Below are 24,421 nucleotides of genomic sequence, written 5' to 3'. Positions count from 1 at the left end.
CCAGTTCAGATCCTTACAGCTCAGCACCATTTCTAGCTACTGCATGCCACCTCTCCTTAGACCAACCTTTAGCAAAAGCCTTCTGCATTAAGCTTCCAAGATGTTGGCTGTCAACACGCAGACATGAAAACCAGCCTCCCACCTCCCTCCCCCTTCCTTCCCCGCCTCTGTATCATACACAGAGTCTCTTGGGCTCCTGCCACGTGGAGCTAATCCCATAAAGACAATCTAGCTATCACTGACAGATGGATATTGATCACCTGCCTTCACAGGGACCCCCCGCAAGTAGCGTAATTTCCCAGTATATTCCCCCACCCCCTGACCCTGAACCATTTCATTGCCAAGACATCACACAGTGCTCCTAAAATCAACCTACCTTCTCTCTTTCCCTCTAGTGAACTAGACCATTTCTTTCTTACAAGAAATAAAAGCAGCCATGAGTCCTTCCAGGGAAAGATGTTTTCCTCTCCTCCCCCCTCCACCTACATGGCATGAATCTTAGGGTATATTTCACAGATTTGATTTGAAGGAAGTTTCTTACCGCTGGCAGAATCTGCCTCCGCGCCCTCTCTGCTCATTCGGTGAGTGACACTAATCAGTGGTGTGGGAGGCAGGGACAATATCAAGCACCGAGGTGATTGACAAGTCTCTCTCAGAATGTACATGTACCCCAATAGGTATGTGAGGGTGAAATAAAGTGAATCCAGCAATCTCTTTGTATCATTGCCCATCGCTGGCTGCGGTTCTTCGTTGAAATTAATGGTTCACTGAGTAGAGAAAAATAAGCAAAACAAAATTTCCCCCCAAAAGCCCTACTTAATGAAGGTCTTAGGGTTTGTTTTTTTTTTTTTTTCCCCCCCTCCCCTGTTAAATGAGCAAATGTCTCCATATTAATCACAGTATGTAATCAACATGAAAAATCGTGTCCTGCTGGGCAGGGAAAGATACTTTGAATTATCTCAGCAAGAGAGCTGGCACTAATTTACTGAGAATTTAAGATGAATGAAGTCAAAGGTTTGTAACTTGACTTCCAACTACATTTAGGCTTTTTGCATAGCATCAGCAGGGCAACGTGAACTCACGTGAGACCCTTGAAGCATGGTTAGAATCAGCAACCTAGTCCTGTATAACCTGCCCTCATGCCTCATTTTCTTTTCTTTTTGAGCAGCCTTCCTTCCCTCCTCCTCACCACATATTTTTTTGCCACGCCGGACACCTAGGTGTAGAAATGTGCTGGTGTTTCTCTGCAGTACCTTCCAAAAGGGTGAGTTTTATGCCCGTTTATTTCCATTACTTTGCCAGTGGGACATTTTGTAAGCAGAGATAGAGCTGAAGGAAACAGCCCCAGCTCTGTTTATCGAAGCAACATGAAGGATGATGTTTCACACTATAAGCAGGTTACATCAGAGGTATTTCCAAACCCTGTAACCTTTTCTGCCCTGATTCTTGAATGGTACTGTAGGCTACAGGTGTACTAGAAAATTAAATGTGGGATCTTTCTCAGGCACCAAAATCAACTGGAATGGAAAGGTCTGCATTCACTCCATTAAATCTCATTACTCTCCAGAAGTGGGTGGCTGCCTGCAAATTCTTTGTGAAGAATTGTTCCTGGCCTGGGCTTAATCACGAACTGCTTGAGGGAATTGTATGGGAGGACACCTCCTTTGTCCTGGTCAAAACTGTGACAGGGAGTGTACAAACAATGTAACAGAATGGGTGATTCAGTTCTGGAGTCTGGAAACACAACCTGACACCACTTAATTTATTAATATAGACATGGCCTTTGTGTATTTGATTTTTTTAAACCTTCTAACACAACTGCCACCTTTCTTCTGTGTTGGGGTGACAATGGACCAGAGAAGAAAAGAAGATGGAGGCAGCGGAAGCCCTGCTGGAGGGGAGCAAAAAACAGCAGCAGGCAGGAATCTCCCATACAGTATCCCTTGGGAGGCAGTTTTGAAGAGCAAAGGTGCCCAGGAAAGCTGGTCATACTTCAAGCAGGTGCTCTTAGAAGCACAGGTGAAGGCCATCCCCATGTCCCAAAAGACAAGCCGACGGGGAAGAAGGCCAGCCTGGCTAAATAGAGAGCTTTGGCTGGACCTCAGGAAAAAAAGGAAGGCTTACGTTCTCTGGAAAAGGGGCTTAGCAACTTATGAGGATTATCAAGATATAACAAAGCTATGCAGGGGGAAGATTAGAAGGGCCAAAGCTCAATCAGAACTCAGCTTGGCCACTGCAGTTAAAGATAACAAGAAGAGATTTTTCCAGTATATCAACAGAAAAAGGAAAACTAGGGAAAATATAGGTCCACTGATGAATGAGACGGGTGCCCTAGTGGTGGAAGACACAGAGAAGGCAGAGTTACTGAATGCCTTCTTTTCTTCGGTCTTCACTGATAAAGCCGTCCCTCACACATCCCATACCCTGGAGGCAAGGGGGAAGGTCTGGAGAGAGGAAGATTTTCCCTTAGTTGAGGAGGACCGGGTCAGAGACCACTTGGCCAAGCTGGACATTCATAAGTCCATGGGCCCTGACGGGATGCACCCGCGAGTGCTGAGAGAGCTGGCAGATGTTATCGCTAGACCACTCTCCATCGTCTTTGCAAGGTCATGGGGAACAGGAGAGGTGCCTGAGGACTGGAGGAAGGCTGACATCACTCCAATCTTCAAAAAAGGCAAGAAGGAGGACCCAGGGAACTACAGGCCGGTTAGTCTCACCTCTGTCCCTGGGAAGGTAATGGAGCGACTCATTCTGGATGTCGTCTCCAAACACATAGAGGAACAGGAAGTTATTGGAAGTGGTCAGCATGGATTTACCAAGGGCAAATCATGCCTGACCAATCTGATAGCTTTCTATGATGTTATAACGGGTTGGCTGGATGAGGGGAGAGCCGTAGATGTCATCTACCTTGACCTTAGCAAGGCTTTTGACACTGTCTCCCATAACATCCTCATTAGGAAGCTGAGGAAGTATGGGCTAGACGAGGTGACAGTGAGGTGGATCGAGAGCTGGCTGAGTGACAGAACCCAGAGGGTTGTGATCAGCGGCACAGAGTCCAGTTGGAGGCCTGTAACGAGTGGTGTCCCTCAGGGGTCAATACTTGGACCAATTTTTTTCAATACATTCATTAATGACCTAGATGAGGGGACAGAGTGTATCCTCAGCAAGTTTGCTGATGATACCAAGCTGGGAGGGGTGGCCGACACTCCGGAGGGCCGTGCTGCCATCCAGCGTGACCTGGACAGGCTGGAGAGCTGGGCAGAGAAGAACCTAATGAGGTTCAACAAAAGCAAGTGTAGGGTCCTGCACCTGGGAAGGAAGAATGCCAAACACCAGTATAGGTTAGGGGCGGACATGCTGGGAAGCAGCTCTGAGGAGAAGGACCTGGGGGTCGTGGTAGACAGCAAATTATCCATGAGCCAGCAGTGTGCCCTTGTCGCCAAGAAGGCCAATGGCATCCTGGGCTGCATAGGGAAGACTGTGGCCAGTAGGTCGAGGGAGGTCATTCTCCCCCTCTACTCTGCACTGGTGAGGCCACAGCTGGAGTACTGTGTCCAGTTCTGGGCTCCCCAGTTCAAGAGGGACAGGGAACTACTGGAGCGAGTCCAGCGAAGGGCAACCAAGATGATTGTGGGACTGGAGCACCTCCCTTATGAGGAAAGGCTGAAAGAGCTGGGACTCTTTAGCCTGGAGAAGAGAAGGTTGAGGGGGGACCTGATTAATGTTTACAAGTACCTAAAGGGTGGGTTTAAGGAGGACGGAGCCAGGCTCTTTTCAATGGTTCCCAGCGACAGGACAAGGGGCAATGGGCACAAGCTAGAACATAGGAAGTTCCGTTCAAATACACGGAAAAACTTCTTTACAGTGAGGGTGACAGAGCACTGGAACAGGCTGCCCAGGCAGGTTGTGGAGTCCCCTTCTCTGGAGATTTTCAAGACCCGCCTGGATGCAGCCCTGAGGGATGTGCTTTAGGCAACCCTGCTCTAGCAGGGGAGTTGGACTAGATGATCTCTAGAGGTCCCTTCCAACTCTGAAGATTCCGTGATTCCGTGATTCCGTGATTCCGTATCTCCCTCTCTGCGGGGCAGAGCCTCGTGCTGCTTCACTTCCTAGCAGGAGGACCCTAGAGACTGTAATTGCCCAAGTGGGAAACTGTCGCAGCTTTCTTGGTGGCTTCTGTTTCTTAGTCTCCCCCTGCCTGAACGTGCATGTGCTGTTTCTGTGAAGAGGCAGGAGGTGGGAAGCTGCATTACCCAGGCTGGAGGAAGAAGTCAAGACTTCTGGCCAAGGATGGGACCTGTACTTCCAACAGATAGATTGCCACTTTAACCACTGCTCAGCTTCTCAAGTTCTCTGGTCAGATATAAAAGAGCAAGTCTTTGGGTTTCCAAGGACTTTAGTCTTTGGACTATATAGTTTCCAGTGACTTTGGTTAATACTCAAGATCAACACCTCCAGCTTTTTGGGCTTGCATCAGATTACATGCTAGTACGAGCTCAACCTGTCAACATGTTATCACATCTAATTTGGAGACACAGGCACTTGTGATACCTCACATGTGCTGGTGCTTTCACATCAACCCAGCAAGTCACAGGCCATTGGTGCCCAGCTACTACTGCTGGCCTGATGTCAATCCCCAGACCCCAGGAATAGCACTACTGGTCAGTTAGTTAAAGGGGACATCTGACGTACTCATCTCCTTAGACATTTTTTTGTTCATCTGAGTTTGCTTCCCAAAGTCTCCTTTTTTTTTTCTCAGAATCATTTCTGCTTGAGTTGAAACTAAAGCCAAGCCTTTCCTCGCCTTGCCTCTCCTCTCCTCGCCTTGCCTCTCCTCTCCTTGCCTTGCCTTGCCTTGCCTTGCCTTGCCTTGCCTTGCCTTCCCTTCCCTTCCCTTCCCTTCCCTTCCCTTCCCTTCCTTCCCTTTCTCCTCCTGAGAAAGAGAGTGAAGCCTGCAGACAGCCAGAGCCGGACTGCAGGAGCACAGCGCTGGAATGCCTCTCCTGGGTCATGGTGTCCATTTCCTGACTGCAACAGCCTATCATGTCACACAGACTCCTTCATAATGCGTCAAACTTATCTTTAAAAATAGTCAGGCTTCTTGTCTCTGGCCTCTAGAGCAGAGGCAGAAAACGAAACTTTTAAAACTATCCCAAAGAAACATTTCCTGTCCTCAGGACAGACTTCACCCAATGATGGCTCTGTCGGATTCATTTTTCCCCAGTTCCTGCACACTTTCTTGTGCATTCTCTTCTTTCCCACTTCCAGGCTCCAGAAAGTAAATTAACTCTAGCTGTTTTGGGGAACCTGAAGACTGACTTTTGCCACCTCTTGGCCTGACCTTTTTGATATACTCAGCTACTCCCTCCCTGCCCCTTCTGGCAAACAGGCAGGCAAGTGCATCCCACCACAGAGCAGTTTCTGGCTAAGTGCCCATGTTCAGCTGGAGTTATGTCAAGGCATGGGCCACTTTGACATTTCCTGTCACAGTGGACAACTGTTGGATGAATTGTCATGCGTCAGGCCTTTGTGAGGTTGTGACCTTGCTGGCATGGTGTCAAAGAGCGATGTGTCCCTAAAGTTACCCTGCTAGCTTGTTAGTGTGGTGCCAACATACTCTGGTCCCTCTGAGGCTACTGACCCCAAAGCTGTGGACTCAGCTGTGCTTTTCTGTAAGCACCCCAGGACCAAGCTGTTTTAACAGGGCATAGTTTATTCAGTAAGCCTTGCATAACTGGCCTTGCATAGCACTGCAAAGCTGCCACAGTGCTCTCTTTTTGACTTCTCACTTTTGAAGTTAAACTAATTATGGCTGGCTGTACACTTATTTCTGCGATGGTGTGTGGCTATGCACCACAATGGACTTGTTGGAGCATGCCATGCATCTCTTGGAGCATACCACGAGTGCCTTTTAGGGTATTCACCCAGGTTTCCTCTCTGCAGACAAAAAAAGTGTGGGTGACTCTCACAGGCCTGATATGGGACACGGATAGCATAAGCAGTGTAGCATGGAAATTCAGAAAGACTTCTGTAATCTAGGTACTCTTTACAGTACAGCTTCTAATGCTTTGCCTGGCACTAATACTTACTTTGGTGAAGAAGGGCAAACCAGGGGAAGACCCTCAGTTCTGGCAGTCATTTGTCACTCTCTGTATTGTTGCCATGACATGAAATGACATCTGATGGCTTTGTGAGATGGGACACAACACACTGCAGAGAAGAGTCACTGTGCCACGTGTATAAAAAGCCCTTGACTCCTCAGCCATGTCCTTAGAAGTGCCAGAATGGAATAGGCTCTGGAAACTGCATCTGTGGAGACCCTGGTAGCAGCCTTGAGCATTTGTGCAATGTCATGGGCTAAAAGCCATCAAGAAGGCACCAACATGGCACTGCAGTATGCACCAATATGCTGCTGGTGAGGACAATTGGAGCACAAGGGCTGACGTGCAAAATGGGGAGTACGTGGCAGTATAGACACAGCTCAACAGAGCCATTTGTTTTCCTTTGATTGTGGCTAAGCACAAAAAAGAGGAAGCTTTCACCTGAAGTTTAGGAGGGCTAGAAATAGCAGGTGCTATCTTTCCCTGTCTGGACTTTTTGTGAAAAGCTGGAGGGGAACAGAAGAGGACAGGACCATTCTAGAGAAGAATAGCAGCTGACACAAGACTTAGAGCTGATTTAGAGATAATTTTCCCACTCACTTGCTAATGCTGTTCTTCCTACAGCCTCGAGGTCTTGGAGGACCCCACATGCCTCTAGTCAAAACCAAACTGGCTCTTTTATCTGTTCTTGCTTCAGATTTTCTGTTAACCGGTAAGGGAAAAGATAGAGGTAGGGAACACAGACCAAACCAAACCCAGATGGGGGCACAGATGACAGATTATTTTTGGGCGCTCAGTGTCTTTTGCTTCAATTCCTGGTTGAAAACAAGATACCATGGGAAAAAAAATGCAAAAACATTTCATTCTGGAATACATTCCTTTTCTCAGTTCTTTTAAGAAACAGCAAGCTTCTCTGTCTTTTTTTTAGTGTAAATGAGTGGGAAAGCAGAAGGGCCTCTCAGACAGTTCTTGTTTTGCTAAGAAAACCTTCACTACTCAAGCAACTCTCATGCAAAATCATTTATCTTTTCAGTTTTCTCTTTCAGTGGAAATTTGGTTCAGAACAACGTTTTCTCCTGATAAATCTCAGTCCTTAAATTCTCCGTTTTCAGGCAACAATTTTGATAAAGTTGAGAAAGTGCTTAAGCCTAAGCTCATCTCATTTTCAAAAGTCAATTCAGAGTCAGAAGTGTCATGGAAAATCAGCAAAACTCAAGGATCCTTAATTAATGAGGTGCTTTTAGGCACTGTCCTCTTTGGCAGAATTCTTGTCTGACAAGAGAAAATGCGCTACAGGAGATGTGTCAAGTCCCAGGAAGAAGGGATAGAAAACATCCCTAAGGCTCTCCTTTCTACCAAGGGCGTTCACTTCTTATGCACCTGCTCGCTGTCTAGGACAGTAAAATGTCCTGTTGCTGCTGGGGTGCTCTCCATCATCTGGGCTTTGTATCATCTGGGAGGGCTTTACCATCCATCTTTCTCCAATGATCATGCTGTGGAGGGAGGAAATAAAGTTTTAGGATACTGTGAACTGTTTTGCCAAAGCCTGTGCCAGAGGTATTCCCCTCTGGGAGATCAAGGACAACAGCTCTTGCATGGGCTACAGCAGTACAAGGGGGCCACTGAGGAAAATCTCGATCCGCTCCATGCTTATTCACTGCTTTCAACTTTAAATTCCGTGAGTGGCTATTTCTTCTGTTCCATCACTTTGTATTTCAGAGGTAGGTAGACACCCTGCTTCTAGCAGTGTATGACCCATTTCTTTCCCCTGAGAGCCATGGGACGTCCCAGCATGGCTCAAAGACAAGAGGGGAGCAGACACCCCTTGAGGCATCACCCGGTCACTAAAGGACAGGGCAGTCAGCAGGCCTTTGCCATGACTTGGCAAAGCCAGCACGGCTGCCTCAGTTCCTCGCACTGCCCGGATTCAGGTTTCATGACAGCCATGTATAAGGCAGCTCCGCTGCTCGTCACAGGACACAGTTCGGAGTTAGATCTGAAGTACCAAGAGCCACAGCTGGCTTGGGGCTTGCACAGCCACAGGACTACCAACATAGCACGAAGGTGCTACCTAAGCGATCTCTCCTTGGCAAGGCTGGTAGGAACCACCGCAAGGAACCCATGCAGGAATAATAAAGAATTCACCCATCCCATGAGCATTTTGGAAACAGTGCATAACGCTTACATCTGCTTTCTCTGTTTCAGTAAGTCCAGCTGAAGGAAGAGCACTGCTAAATTATACTAGGTCTTGGTGCTTCTACTACCACAATGTAGTAGTTACAAGGTCTCTACAGAAATAATTGGCTCTGAGATGTTAATCAGGAAAGTAGTGGAGTAATATTGCAGATTCTGCCCTGGCCTTTGCGTACATTGGGACTTTCTGTTTGTTGTGCATTTGTGTATTGTCTGGTATAATTGGGTCCTGATCTATGGGCAGGGCCCCATAATACAAATAAATACTACAATGACTAATGACAGACCTTGTGTAACTGCCCCAAACTCGACAAAAGTTGCAAGCAGTCTGAGTCAGTACCATTGTGTAAGGGGATAATTTCTGCTTTGGCAGTGTTGTGGCCAGCTGGAATTGTTCTCTCTGATAATTGCCAATCTGGATTTCTCCCAGATGGCAGCATCTCATAAAGAGTATCTGAGAAGAGCTCTGGTCCGCTGTCTAAAAAGGCTCCATGAGAGAGCTGTTCGTCTCTGTCACCCCTTATCCATTGCCTCAGGCAACTCTTCTGTCAATTTGCAGAACAAGTCTTTGCTCTGTGTTTATTTTTCCTTTTTATTTTATTTCTTTTTAGAAACTTGTATTTATTACCTTGGCAATGAGCCATCCAGCAAGGAACAAACTGTTTTGTGACAGAAAAGATGAGACATTCTGCCCTGGACCAGCCAAAAGCTATGCCACTGATCTTCCCTATGCCATCCTCTAACCCCCCAGGTTGTGTTTAATAAGGCTGTGTTTCCCTGAGGCACTCACTTCTCCAGCAGAGAGAGTGAAAGGAGAGGTTGTGCTGTGCATCCACCCAAGGGTGCCTGAGCAAAAACCTTTCTGCATCACACTGCCGTTTAGCACACAGGTGTGTAGTGATTGAAGAGCAGGGGGTAGCCAGTGTGTTATTTTAGTCCTGAGGCTCCTGGGACTTGCCAGCTCAGTGGATGCTGAGGAGAACAAGACTGTAAGTAGTGCAAAAATTGGGGATTATGCAAAATGTAATTGCCCTCCTGTGTCGCTGGCACTGCAGCAGCTCAGCTCCTGATTGAGGTGGTATTTGTTTTCGGTCTGCCTCTTCACCTTTTAACGTGTTTATCCATCATTGCGGTACCCAAGTGCCTCGCAATCTAGAAGGTGTTTATCCTCTCTCAGCTCTCCTGTGAGTGCTATTGGTCCTCTATCAGGGATGGGAAACCGAAATGCTGATTTATGTAAAGAGTTTAGAACCTGGTGGTGCTGTTCCTATGGGCTGTTAGACCTCTGACTTGAAGAGTAAGACAGAAACCCGTGGTACCTAACACCCAGTTATTTTAGCAACCTTATTTTAACTCTGAAGATCCTGGGAGCTTTGCAAAGACATTGAGGAACTAAGTGGGATCCGTCACAGCACTGGTGTTAGTGGGGTCTGAAATGCAAGCTCTGGTTCCACTGCTGGGAGTGTGCCTCTTGTGTTTCTCTTTTGCTTTGGTTCCCAGACTAACACAGAAAGACCACAAGTCCCAGTTTAATACAGTTGTGCAATTTCCCAGATAAGGTCTCAGTGTGTGAAGGAATTGTTTCTTGGAACCAGAAATTTCTTGCCCCTTTCCCCCAGCTTCTCATCACTAAAACTGTAGAAGTTATTGTCCTTTCTTTCCTCTTTTTTTAAAAATTTTTATTTTTTTTTAACTTCAAAGTATGGACTTAAGACATATTGCTAAAAGCAATCTAAAATGTTCAGTGCTCTCATGTGTGAATTGGTGCTCTATGCTAACTCCTGAAAGACAAATGCTTGTGAGAGGACACTCTATTTAAATAAATACAGTCCACATGAAATTCCTGCTTCAAGAGCCTGGAGGGAAGGAATGGTCTGGAGAGAGGGAGTTTGCTTCCTTCTAGGTCAGAGTGATGTGAGGACACATATTCAAGTTGATTTTTTTTTTTCATTTGTATTCTTTTACTTTGCTGCAGGATATCCTGAAACTCAGTGACCTCATCCCTCCTTGTTTTCATGTTTAATCTGAACTAATCTTAGTTATCCATCCCAGCCAAAGCACAGGACACATTTGCATAAATCTTTCATCAAATACTTCTGAACAATAAACAAATGCGCAAGAAACTGTTCATGGACAATTCACCAAAGGAGCTGTTTGCTGCAAACAGTCCAGGGATCTTTGTGGAAATGGTCTAAAAAGCAGGGTCTGACGTAAGAAGTCCTGTCTCTACTGTCAGTGGTCTGGCTGGAGGGGACCAGTGAACTACCAACCCTCCACTTGTGGGGTTGGAAGCATGGAGTGAGGACAGGCAATCTGAAGAAATTTCTTTGAAGCAGTCTTGGGATCAGGCTCCATCACAGAAAAAAGTATGGGGGATCAAAATAACCTACTGGCTCAGCCACTCTATCCCACTGCCAACACCGAGTTACCCCCGTTGGCTATGTAGATTTCAGTGTTTTTCCCAGTGTTTTCCAAATGTGACTTTCATGACATCTCTTAGAAAATTTGCCAATTGATTCCACTGCCCTAAAGTCTGCCCTGTTCTTTTGCTTATGGTTTCCTGCTTAATACTCTTGTTCCCACTGAGATATTCCACTGTCCAACTCTAAATAAAGTCCTATCTCAGTTGTCATCTCTACCTTTTAAACACATCTAGGGTTTTCAGCCAGCCTCTCTCAGACTTTGTTTACCTACATGGCACAGAGTTATTCCTTTCAGACTTTTCTTAAGGCTTACTCAAGTCTAGGCTCATATCCCTCTAGGCTCATAAAATGTTTTTTCTTGCTAGTCCTTGGCCTCCTTCCAAACTGTCAATAACTTTCTAGGAACATGATGCCTGGGACTCAGGGCGGTCCTGCATGCTATGGACGACCAGTGATCGTAGGGGCAAGGAAAGGTCTTTGGCTGATGTTGTCATGAGAGCAAATGGAAATGTTCCTCTGGGAAGTCTCAGGCTCTGACCATACCAGATGTCGGTCTATGAAGACACAGGGAAGAAAGAAGTTGGGCAACGCTCATAGCTCTAACCAGACCTGAGTACAGAAGCTGGGTTGTGTATTCCCCATGTCAGGGACTGTGCCAGGAACAATGCCCCAGTTTACAACCACATCATGGAAATTACTTTCTTATCTGCATAGCCATCCCACAGCTTTACCAGACATATTGAGTGGTCTGTGATGTGGGTCTGGCTGGCGGTCTTTGTTTCTCCACATAACAGAAACTGAAGAGAGGAAAACTTCCCATGAGGACTCAGAGGTGAAAGATCTAGGGCAGAGCCACCGCTACTCATCTCCCCCCTGCAAATCCTCTGCTCTTTCTGAGTGCAGAAAAAAGGCTGTTGCTATAGAAACCAGTGGGGAAAATGTACATTATATCGTGTTTTATATATTTTTGCAAGGAAAGCCTTTAATCTGAGCTTGCCACCGTGTATTTTTACAGAAACAGTAATGCTAATAAAATCCCTAAGAGTAACAGTGATTTCAAATCAAATCAAATAACCATCACTTACTTCAAAAACACCTGTGCCTGTAACCTTCTACCCTAGCCGAGACACTGGGACAGGGCTAGCAAGGCACCCCACAATATGGTACATGACAGGAGGGTAAATCTAAGGCAGCAAAAGGTGTGAGAAGTGGGGGGTGGGTCCTACACAGCGGTAAGTGGTGGTTAACATTTCAGGAAGGACAAAAAAGCGAAACAAAATGCGTTCAGATTTGCCTTGTGTGTAGAGAAGGATGAAATAAGGGTGAAAGCTTGCACTCTAGCCTATCTTTTCTGTTCTTTACCCACCGAACCTTCTATTGCCATCCTACCATTGTGAGCCCCCTTCTGAAGCTCTTTTGTCTTCTGCTGCCCTTTTAAAAATTATCCCACCATTTCCTACTTGCCTTTATGATAATAACAAGCCCTTCAGCCTCCTAGACAATCAGACCTATTGCACCCTGGGGTCTCAAGGAGACAACGCTTTTTGTGAGGCTGCGCCATGAAAGCCTGTCTCTAGTGTTAGGCTGGCCTGGTGGCAGCAGTCCTCCTGGGGATCCTTCAGAACAGAAGCCTAAATCAGTCCTCTGGACATCAAAACAGGCTTTCTCTCTGCCCTTCCCACCCTCAATTTATTTTTTACTTAATTCACCATGACCGCTATTTCCTTCCTGATTTGTACTGACCCTGTGGCTTAATTAGATTTTTGTTATTATTTATAGTAGGTCCTATAATGTGTTGATTTCTAATTTCTTCAGGACAAGGACTTTCTTGCTGTCTTGAGCAATGTACAAAATAAATCTCAGCCCTGTCTTGTTCCAGGGGCTGTGATTGATCCTATGTCAGCTATATGCCCTTGCTCATTGGCCTGGAAGTAAGTACACAAAAAACCATCAGTGAGGCTTTGGGTCACTAATACTACGTTTTTTATGCTGCAATATAGGACAAGGTAGCTACTGGAAGAAAGAAACTTAATTATGCTAGGTAAAACCAAATAAAGGTACAGCTGCATGCAGCATCTTTGCTGGACAATCCCTTCCTCCGGACTTGCCCTTAGTCCAGTGCATTTTCATGACTTCTTGGGTTACTTACAGTAAGTGCTGTGTAGGTCCCTTGAATCCCAAGGGTGTGTGGGGGAAAGTCATTTCTCTTTCTCTGCCTCTGAGGCCTGGCTATAGGTCTGCTCTTTGCTTCTTTCAGAGTCTTGCAGTTTCTGCACACATGTAATAGCCCTTCCCTGCACTGTTTTACAGCCAGACACGTTCAGTAGTTATCAGGGAAGAAACAATTCCCTTTTCCTCTTCGTGCCTTACCTTATGCTCCCTGTGCAGACAGGTAGCCTTGCTCGCTGTTTTCCAGTCCCAGCCCTTTTGACAGAACATAATGGCTGCTAACTGTGAATAAACAACAGATACACATACTGTCTGCTTTAGGGGCTGTAAGCACTTCTAGAGCCCAAATAATATATGAATATTAATAGAATGACTATAACAATATAATAAAAGCCAAAAAAATATATGTCCTCAGGAGCATGATAATCTAACTTCAAAAGCAATTATCATCAGTAACAAAATGCAGAGAGAAGACTAGGATTACTTTAATAAGATTACCTGCTTATTGCCATTTGTTTCTGTGGGTGACTCTAACGCTGCTTCACCTTCACTCCCGGACAGTTTCTCAGCTGCTTCTCACTCTGGGCATAGACAGGCCAAACTGAACACTGAAGATGGGGCTCACTGGCCTTCCCGTGGCGTTCCAGTATATCTTTGTGTGCATTTGCTCCCTGGTCTTCAGCCTCCTCTACTTCTGCACCCTTGCTGTCGCTGCAACATTGTTTTTTGGTGCCCTGTGGCTTCATATCCATGGTGGAAAAGGCAGGAATGGGAAGACATGGAAGGGTGAGGAAAGCTGGTGTTTTTGGGGAGGTGGAAGGACGGCAGGGAACATAATGTAAGGTCAGTGTTGTCAGACAAAGGCAGAGACTTGATGACTATGGAGGCTCTTTAAAAATTCAGCTTTATCCAGCAGGTGAGGGAGAGTGGACATGGGCTCAGTAATGCAGCACATGTGCTACAGTGCAAGGAGTTTTCCTCTAGCTTCCTGGAGCCCCTTAATCCAACCTATGACCAGTGCGCATGCCCTTCTCACTCTGTCTTCAACCCCCTGTGTCCCTGTGGCACATGAGTCCCAGAGCCTGATCACTCAGCAGTCATGCACTTGGGTGGAGAATCTGTAGGGAGGTAGGCATGTGCTCAGGGGAACCAAGACTCACGGAGTTGAGAGGTACAGATGGTGAGATGGAGAGACTGCTGAGAGTAACAGTGATGTCTCTGCAGAGACCACATTAAATTGCACTAGGGATGAGCACACCAGCTCTGTGCATGGAGAGAGTGGTTATCTTCTCATGTTGGAGGCAGCACGGGGAAGAGTAAGTGACTGCTTCTGCTTGTGAGGATATCTGTGCATATAAGTCAATGTTCAGATAGATAGATAGAAATATGTAGCTATAGACACAGTTCTGTTCCAAACAGGCAAATATGTAGCCCCTGGTGTCTGGAGGACATAAAAGGTTCTTCCAGAATTTACTGGAGATGTCATCAGGGTTCTCAACCCACAGGTCACTTGCCTAGCTGCACGGGCACAATAAAAATATAGGACCTTCCTCATTATTCTTGGACAAAGTGAAAAAGGATCAGGACACAGCTAATAAATAAAACAGGTTTAATCATAAACAACGTACATATTTATAGATAGGGAGGGGGGCATGGTCTGAAAAGTGCTGCCCTGGCAACAGGAATAAAAGAACAGTGTATTTTACCAGTCAATATACAGTACCAATGAAGGGTGAGCTGATAAATGAATATGAGATTTTGAGTCCCAGAGGCTAATTTTTACAGACAACCATCATTCTTGGTTTCCTGTCAAATTATAGCATGAACTAGCTCACAGCTCTGCCCAGGATGCAGCAAGGCAGATACAGCCAAGAACAGAATTTGAGGGTGAGGGAGGGACAAGAAACCTAAAGGTCATTCTGAGGTATATATAATGTATATACTCTACTGGTGGTATAGTCTTGGGGCCATGCTTTGCCCACAGTTATGTGTGCACACACCTCATTCCAGTCAGCAAGAGTGGCAAGCTCACATCTGAGAGAATATATTTGGCTTTGAGGGCATATAGGAGCACATTGAACAACAAAGGCAGAAGCAGAACAGGGAGAGAGCTGAAGACAAGGAAGCCTGGACTGGGCTGAGAAGGGGAAGAAGTGAATATACAGCCCCTGATTTATTTGGCCAGGCAGTTCAGCCCTTTTTGGACAGCCAGTTCAAAACTTCTGTTCTGAAGGACTTCTGCAGTGCAAAGGTTTCCATCAAGGCAACCTTTATCAGACAACAGGGAAAACCATGAACAAAATGACTAGAGGCATGTTTCAGAAGAAATATGAAGGAGCCGGCTCTACAACTGTTCAGTTCTTAATTTTGAAAGAAAACCCAGTCCTGCCTCCAAAGTGGTCTGAGCCAACGTATGAATCTGGTCAGTCTTGACTGATACAGGCAGAGGAAGGAACCATTGCTTCGGCAGCCAGCAAGGCAAAGGGTGGCATTTGTACCACAGTATTCAGAGTTGGAGTGGCTGCTTTGAGAAACAATATCACATTGAGCTTGCAAAGCAGTCAAATGTGTTGCCTTCTTGCAGAACAAATCCACTTTCAATCAATGTACATATTATATAGTTTTACAGATGAAAACCACCTTTCACTGCTAGAAAGTAGACACTGTTTTGATATCAAATGCACTCGCCACCTGATTTTGCTAAGAACCCACCCCCAGACAATAAAAAAAACAAATCCCAAATAAAATCTATAATACAAAACAACATTCATGTTGATGTCAAATGATAACTGTCCCAGCAAACATCAAGATCTTCTTACTGCAGGTCCCCCCAGAAGCGAGTTAGAGTCATGCGTCTGTATATAGAGTCCACTCCCAATCTTGGGAAACCTCAGCAAGACTGGTGCCTTTTGAAACGCAAGTCCCATTTTTTAAAGGAGTGCTCCACACATGCATGCACACATACACACAGACACACAGTGATACACACACGCACACACGTAACTTCCTCTCTCTTAGCAAGAGCTGCATGCTGGGTAGCTGTTAAAGCCTTCTGTGCGTTTTTTGCCTACTTTCTTTGTAAGGATGAGGTTGAAACTTCTTTACTTCTCAGGTCTGTATTCTTTAAACAAAAAGGGGAATGAAGAGGAACTACATTACAAAGACAGAGAAATGCACTCGTATCTCAGGCCTGTGATTTTTCCCAGTCGTTTACAAGGAAGATATTATTTACATTCGTGACTCAGCAGAATCTGTAGGAAGAGTTATCCTTTCTCCATGTTGGGTTTTCTCGATGAACCCATGAGCCCATTCTGTGCTTCCACAGACCATTTTCCTTTAAGGCACTGCATGTGGATGATGACTTCAGATGGAAGTGCAAGCCCCTTTCACTGGATTGTGCATTTCTCTCTCTCCCTTGACTGACCTTCCCTGAGAACTTTCGATTTGATATACTTCAGGTCACTGTTGACACTTGGCCGGCGAGCAAAGGGAGAGATCATGCCATAGGCATCCATGTCCTTGACTCGGCGCATCCGGAAGGATTTCTGTTGGAAGGTGTCACCATACTGGATGGAGATTTTCCTGTGGAGGGCAGGGCTCATCTCATGAGGTAGCTTGGCCATGCTGAAGAGGACGTAGAACATCTCATCTACATTGGTGTTCTTCTTGGCTGAAACTTCAAAGTAAGCACAGTTTTCGTCACTGGAGACAAGGTCCTCACCTTCATCTGAGCGTACCTTGCGAAAGATTTCACTGTGATCATTTTTGTTGCCGCAGATCACCATGGGGAGGTCAGCTGATTCCTTGGTCTTGTTCTTCAGGCAGGATTTGACCTCAAGGATCTGTTTCTGGAGCCTTTTGACCTCATCAAAAGATTCTCTGTTGTCCAAGCTAAATACCAGGATGAAAACATCCCCTGCAATTAAAAAAGCATATTGTAAAGGCTTGTTGGTTGCAAGCTGTGTCAGAGGAGCTAATTTTCAAAAAGCAATAGGTTTATTTGCCATATCTTCCCCCCTCCTTTTTTTTTTTGTTTGTTTGGTCCTTTTCAAACTGTTTATTAAGCTGTACTTTAGTTCCAGTTCTTGTAATTCAACTCCCCATTCCTTTCTGTAGTGCTATGGAAAAGGCTTTTGGCTGTGGTGTTACTTCAGCCATATCCAATTGTGTGCTCCTCACTTGCACTGGACTTGCAAGTTATTGCCCATTTGTACTCTATTTTGTAAACATGTTTCTATCTCAGCTCTGCTGCCTTGCTTATATTTTTTCTTCCTTTTGTTTGTATCTCTGTGTAAAAGAGCCTGTTCTGACACGAGGAAGAATGGAGAGCTAGTAGCCACTCAGCCTTGACCTTTTGATTATACAATACAAGAAACAACACCTGAACTGAAGATTTACAGCTAGTCCCGAACGCCTAAGTCATGAATGAGAGGTTTCCCAATGTGCAGTCCTCTGCTGTCATTTCATTTACTCAAGAGAAACAGACCATGGAAAAAAAGAAATACATAAATGACACAGATCCCCTGGCATTTCCTTTTGACATTTCCTGACTTACGATTCCTTTTGCAAATATAAAATAATGCAAATCATTGCCTGTTGAATGACATTCATGTGGAACACGCTGAAAGAGCTTTTGGGGACAAAAGCTCACATCTGCATCCCAGAAATTGTCCCTAGGACCTCACTGAATGTGGACGCTAGCCTGGTCAGATGTGAACATCATGTTTCACTGGCTAGCTACGAAGGGCAGATAGCAAAACCAGAAAGTAGGTTTGTTGGAAGCTGTGGCTCAATATTTCTCCACTGTCACTTTCACAGTTAGAGAATACAGTTTAGCTCACAACAGGAATTGCTTAACAATAAGAACACAAAATGAGCCCACCATTTTCCATTTCTACTCTTTAATTCATTTCACAGAATCACAGAATCATAGGGTTGGAAGGGACCTCTGGAGATCATCTGGTCCAACCCCCCTGCCAGAGCAGGGTCACCTAGAGCAGGTTGCACAGGAACACGTCCAGGCAGGTTTTGAATGTCTCCAGAGACGGAGACCCCACCACCTCAACCATATACCATATACCATATTGATTAACCATATACTAAGGAGAAAGAGTAAAAGTAGAGCTGTGTTTTTACTGGAATATCAAATCAATGGAATCAGGCTGGAAACTTTAGGGAAAATAAATTTTTGAAATTTTCTTATTTTGAATTCCCTTCCGGTGCATTTTACATTTGTTTTTCACTGCTTGTGTCTTATAGTGGCATGCTTATTTTGCCTCTTGCTGCCTTTTATACCATTTATTTGTAGCTGCAATAAAAAAATATGGAGCAAGAGGGGAAGGTAGGAGGGAATTATGCCAGGGGGAAATCTCAATTTTGGACTTTCACCCAGGGGCTAATGCATTCCCTATAGTGCCTGGAGCGTCCTGTCCAGGAAATATCTCTCTAGAGAAGTGCATGTTGCAACAAAATCATGCAGTTTCTTTAGCTACCTCCCAAATGCATCTTATCCCTCAGAAACAGTCATATCAGGCTACAGTTTTCAAGCCAATGTCTGTCATTATGATCGTTCACCCACCATTCCCCATCTGCAAACTTTCCCCAACTTTCTCACCTGTCAGAATGGAAAGCCTCCTCATGGCAGGGAAAGGGTGATTCCCGGAGGTGTCCAGGATATCCAGCTGATACATGTCTCCCCGGATGTTGTAGACCTTGCGGTGAAAGTCCTCAATGGTGGGAGTGTACTGGTCCTCAAACCGGCCATTGAGAAAGCGTGAGACAATGGAACTTTTCCCCACCCTGGAGGCTCCCAGCACTACCATGCGGTACGAGTTCTTGGCTGGCACATTCAGGTTGCAGTTTCCACCAGACATGGTCTTCATCATTGCTCAGTCCTGAAAGAGGAAATAGCAGAGCGGGAGGAAAGACCAGAAATTAGATGGAGGATGGAATAGGTCAGCTCCTTGCCACAAGCTTGTCAAAGAGTGCTCTGGAGCACAGTCCTGGTTAGTATATCAATGGTTCATACAGAAATCTTTTCACTGGAAATGGCTTAATTTTTTTCAGTCTCATTTCCAGAGAGTGGGTTTTTTTTGTTGTTGTTGTTGGTTGGTGTGGTTTTTTCCCCTTTCTTTCTTCTTTTAAAGTCATATACAAGTGAGGGCATTTACAATGAAAATAGCATGGTCTTGAATTGTAATTTGCTATTTCATTTAAACATTAAGGGCTAATTTTATCAGCTGTACTTCAACTTAGACACCAGGTTCCTTCCCACCATCTGCGTCACTTAGACATTACCAGATTTTTCAGTAGAACTTGGTTCTCATTTAGATACATAAACACAGAGGTCAGATTTCCCAATATACTGCATCCCTTGCAGCTGCCTTTAGGACACAGACCGCTTTGCTTGGTTGCCTGAATGGGAGCTGCACCCAATACTCATTTTCTGAGATCAACCAAAAGTCAGACAGAACCAAGAATCATGCCTGACATCAGTGGAAGCTAGACATCCCAGTAACTTTAAATACCTGGTCCATACAACCTTCATTGCTGATACAGGGAATTTGAGCCACAAAATAGCACTGGCTGATGAATCTTAAATCTGTGCCTTCAGTGACCTTTAAGAAAACAGATTTTAATCTTGCTGTTTGGACTGATAACGTGGGAACTCCCTATTGACAAACTATCAGCATTGCAGCAGAATGGCTGGCAGTGGATGGAGCTGCAGAAATGTAGATTTCGTAGGAATTTCAGTCTTTATACATACACAGCTGGTGTGGGTGTCACAGTCTTTGCGGGTGCTAAATACAAGCAGGAGAAAAGATGGACAGCCATCTTAAGTAACTATTAGACAAGATTTCCAACTCCTGACAATGAAAGTCAGTCTCGAGACTTCGGAGACTGCATTTGACATGGCACTCAGATACTTTGATAGAAAAAAAAAAAAAAAGAGTGTTGCTCAGACATTTTTCATGTACCAGTTCAAATGAATTGTGTGCTGAAAGGAAAAATATAACCCCTTTGTGGGGAAAGCTAACTGTTAGAGCAAAGAAGGCACATTTTTGACAGCATTTATTTTGGTTATCTTATTAAAGAATAATCAAGTACCCACTGTGACGTTTATTTAACTTAGGTGTTGTTTATTTAATATTACAACGCAAGTACTTTATGTACACTGAAAGATCATTTCTGGGTCCAGATCTGGATTCCTATCTTTCCCTCAAGTGAATTTTATCTCCTAAGATTTTATGTAGCTGACATCTCAGTCAAAAGCTTAAAATCTTTTACTTTCTTTAACATGTGCTAAGCACCAAAACAGCAGTGAAGATACGGTCACTGCTAAATAAAGAAGTCTCTGGAATTCTGATCCAGCATCATTACAAGCGCTGTGCTATAGCCCAAGGCAACAGCAAAACACTACTATTTATTTTTACTGCTATAATTTGCTGCTCGCTAACAGCACATTCAGCCCTATCTAAAGCACAGAAGAAAATGCAATGCTTTCCTCAGAGTAGCTTACACTCCAAATTATATTCAGTGGGCAGGACAGCATAATATTAGAGCCAGACAGTAATGTGAGAACATAACTTTGGATGGACACACATTTGCAGAGTTATGGTACTATTGGGATTGCTGTGGCAGGAATGACAGCAAGGAGCACACCTGGTACTTGGACTGGACTCCGGGTTTCATTTAGAAAAGGACCCATCTCCAACAGTGCAGAAACACCAAATTCAATCTCTGAAACAACACTGCCACATACACTGGCTCTTCCCTTTCCTACATGGCCAGTTCAATACTGTCTTGCATTCATGGACAGACAAATGACGACAGAGCTGCTTTGTGATGCTTCCTTTTACCCTTTTAGGCTTTGTTTAGCTGGCAGAGAAAAGCAGGGAGATCAATTCTGTGAGAAAAACTGCAAACTTCTCTACAGCCTGGGTTCAGTGTTTAGAAATGAGTCAGGTTTTCAGGCTAGGATGGACCAGTGTAGCTGCATGAGGGCAAGTGGACTGTGTTGGTTCACACTTGCTGGAGATCGGTTTCGTACAACTTGGTGCAGCAGCATCTGGGACCGAGCACAGTTATGCTTTTTAAGCAAATGCCTTATATGTCCTGTACAGAACATGCACTCTGGGGTCCTGATCCTGGCCAGCAGCTTTACAATCCAAAATCCTACAAATTATACTGCTGACTGACAGGTAACCACTGAGCTGCTGGTGATTAGAGAAACTCCCATCACACAGCAAAGGAAACGGACTGTGTCACTGCAGCTGCTTGGCGGGTTATTTTTGCGCTTTTAGTGCAAGAGGCACTTCTGTCCTCTACCTTGAAATGAATTCCACTGCTTTGGACCTCAGTACACTGAACAGCTTGGAGAAGGGATTGCTGCCACAGGTACCCACAGATGGGTAGAGTAAAGCACAGGGAAGCCGAGGAACCATCCAAGGTAAAACAAATGGGAAGCATGAGCAACCTCCAGGACTCCTACCTAGCAAACTCTTTCTCCTTTCCACCTTTCTTCACCCTGCATCTCTGGTCATTAAATCACACTGCCTCCCACCCCTGTCAAAGGCAAAATCCTATATGCAGGCATGTGCTCATTTCAGGATGCTTTGCCCCAAGGATGCAGATGCGCTGAAGGGGAAGAAGAGGTGTGAGGACACGCAGATTTTAATGTATTAAATAGTCACTTTATGATGTCCTTGTTCTACCTGTCAAGGCATTCAGTGAAGAGGACTCTTGTGCTTTCCTAACTGCATTTCATTTCACATGGAGTCAAAAGATGCTTTTCAGCACTTTGATTCATGGAGCTGCTACTCATCTCATCACCTCTGCTGCAAACCTGAGTCAGAGCATGCCATTGAACTGTGAGCTTATATTTCTGTTTTGTGCTCTCTCTTCTTATCCCCCCCTCTGTTTTTTCTCCAGTTCAATACAATCTGTCTTATTTCCTCCTCAGAAAAGGAATGAAACTTCAGCCTTCACACCCAGGGGTGAGGGGGAGCACAGGGACTCATACATTGAAAAAGATTAAAGGCAGAAGAAAGGAAACAGAAAGAGACCACATGTTCATGTACTAAATAAAGCAAAATCAATCAGAAGAGAAAGAGGAGACAAACAACCTCCAGCTGGCTTTAATCTACATCTTTTCCTTCCAGTTTATTAAATGCTTAAGCATAGATTAATTCCCAATAGTACCATCTACTTTATGCACTAGCTTGATGCTAGAAACTTTACAGAAGTATTTTATATTGGTACAACACAGGGATTTCAAAATGTCACAGAAACATATCCAATGAGTATTTTCTCCACTTAATAAAGGGAAAGGCTCATACACCCAGAGAGAGCTGAAACAGCTGTCCAAAATTAAGCCCCTTTTCTTTTGACTCCCTGTGTTGTCTTCTACCTGCTAACAACCGCTGCTTGTTTCATAGGCAGACATTGGAGTGAGTGACAATGCACCTGCTTTTGCATGTTCCGAAGAGCACTTGTCTGAATTCCAGTGAAGTGCTGACGAATTCTCAGAGAGAGATATCTAAGAAGATATCCTTCATGCAAACTGCCTAGAGCTTTTGCACCTTAGTTTTCCATCCTTCCATCCAGGGGTGTTCTCCCTGCCACTCCCCATCCACAAACAGACTTCTGAACTACCTCTCTTGCACTCCTTGGTCTTCAGCTACTGTTTGAGTATCTTTTTTGCCATCCCAATGTAATTCATTGCATCCAGCTAAAAAGCACGTAAGCAGACACAAACTGTATCATGCATAACAGAACTGTCACTGGTTAATCACTACTAGTATCCCCGTAATTTTAATGCACACCACAATCACTCCTGTGGGATGATTGTTTCCTACTTTCAACCTAAACTCTATGCTGCTTTCTTACCTCTCTTTCCTTGGAGGACCAGTCCTGGGTCTTGGTGCAGTCTGATGAAGCTGATAATTTTAATCAGAGGCGGCTGCTGCTGTAAAAGGCTGTTGTTCTGTGGATCCCACGTTGCTTGCTCTGGGCTCGGTTCTTCACCAGTATTTCCCGAGAACTTAACAGGATGGGGAAGGACTGCAGGGCTCCAGAGGGCGTTCCCCCATGGATGGTAGGTACTGGATCAGGCGACCGACATGGGCTGGAGAAAGGTCTCGGAACCAGTGGTAGCTTTTCCCTTTGGTGAGATGAGCTCTTCTCCCCACAGCCTCAGTTCGAGAGAAAGAGTGGCAGAGTCTCTTCCACCCCCACTGGCTTTTCTTGCAAGTTGTGCTTCGTAGGCTCTGCTGGGGAAAAAGGGTCTCCGGAGCGACACCTAGTCGTGCAGGATCGTGGGTGCATCCGTCTGGCCCACCCTGCTTCGACGCCACCTCAGACCCTATGGGGAAAAATCAGTGGGGGCATGGAAGTTGTCTATGGTGAACCTATGCTTCCCCAGGTCTCGCCTGGCATAACCCCCCCCTCCAAGCTTTTCTTCTCGTCTGAGATTTGCCTTAAAATATTGTCTTTCCAGGGCAGAAGGGGCTTTTCTTTACATTCGCCAATTAAGTCTTTCTTCTTCCCTCCCTGTCTTTCTCCCTCTCGCTCTCACAACTACTGGCAAATTGCAGATTTTCCTTCTGTAGGACTCGCAGATAATTGGCTCAACTCCTCCCTCGAAGTCAGTGTCAGACACAGGGGAAGGAGGGGTGCTGAGAGGGTGGGATTTTGTGCCTATTGAAAAAAATCTTTTCTTTTTTCTTCTAAACAGAAAGTTCATATGCATTGCAGGCTGCACATGCCCCTTCTTTCCACCAGAGACCTGTATGTATGCATGTGTGGGGAATGAGTTAGCGTATGTGAATGAGACACAGAGAGACTTCACTTACTTTGCATGCTGTAAATTCATAAGCTGTTTCTATAGGCTCTATACTTCCATGCTGATCTTTTCCTCTAGACAGAAGTGGACTGATTCATTTTCCAAGTAGGGGCTTTCTGTCTGTAATTCCTGTAATTCTTTTGCTGTATGTCATACTTTCTCCTATTCCCTCAACCTCGAAGACGTTACATTAGGATTATTGGTTGGTTTGATTAAGAAATAAGAATAATGTGTAACTGCTGTTCTTTCATTAATATTTAAATAAATGAAAAACTGAACTAGAGCCGAGTAATAAAAATGTTAAAAAAAGATCAAACAAACTGAAAGTGTTGGGGACCGAGGGTCAGAAGCGGAAGAGAAACAAAGAAAAATCAGAGTGCCTTCAAGGAGTTTGTTCAACCCTGAGTGAAAAATCTTGTTTGCAGTTTATTTCACTGTTTATTGACTGTATTTTTTCTCCTTTTTGAGCTGAAGTAATAATTTAGTTCTACAAGTCTATTTTAAAAGCTGTCAAAAAGATGGATTTTGAAGGATTTGAAATTAATATTTCAGCATTTCCCACTTAAAACTCCTAAACAAAGGGGGAAAAAAAAGAGGAAGAAAAATACTTTGAGATTTTCTAGATATTTTGACAGTAAGAAAATGGAAGGGAGGCACAATCTTCCAAGTACAAATATAGTTTCAGGTCTCTC

The 24,421-nt window shown here is 44.8% G+C and overlaps 1 protein-coding gene across 1 annotated transcript; it reads right to left on the bottom strand.

Moving 5' to 3' along the window:
* Positions 1-14,494: 14,494 nt before the first annotated feature.
* On the bottom strand, positions 14,495-23,459 carry RASD2 (RASD family member 2). Its single transcript, XM_054188973.1, has 3 exons — positions 22,775-23,459; positions 18,501-18,780; positions 14,495-16,802 (listed from the first exon to the last, which is right to left on the bottom strand). The coding sequence occupies exons 2-3, from the start codon at positions 18,769-18,771 to the stop codon at positions 16,273-16,275; spliced, it is 801 nt and encodes a 266-aa protein (XP_054044948.1). The 5' UTR covers positions 18,772-18,780; positions 22,775-23,459; the 3' UTR covers positions 14,495-16,272.
* Between the last annotated feature and the right edge of the window lie 962 nt (positions 23,460-24,421).

Source organism: Rissa tridactyla, chromosome 1, assembly GCF_028500815.1.
Source record: "Rissa tridactyla isolate bRisTri1 chromosome 1, bRisTri1.patW.cur.20221130, whole genome shotgun sequence".
NCBI lineage: Eukaryota > Metazoa > Chordata > Aves > Charadriiformes > Laridae > Rissa > Rissa tridactyla.
Note: the sequence above shows the minus strand (reverse complement) of the source record. Positions and strands in the feature narration are given on the sequence as shown.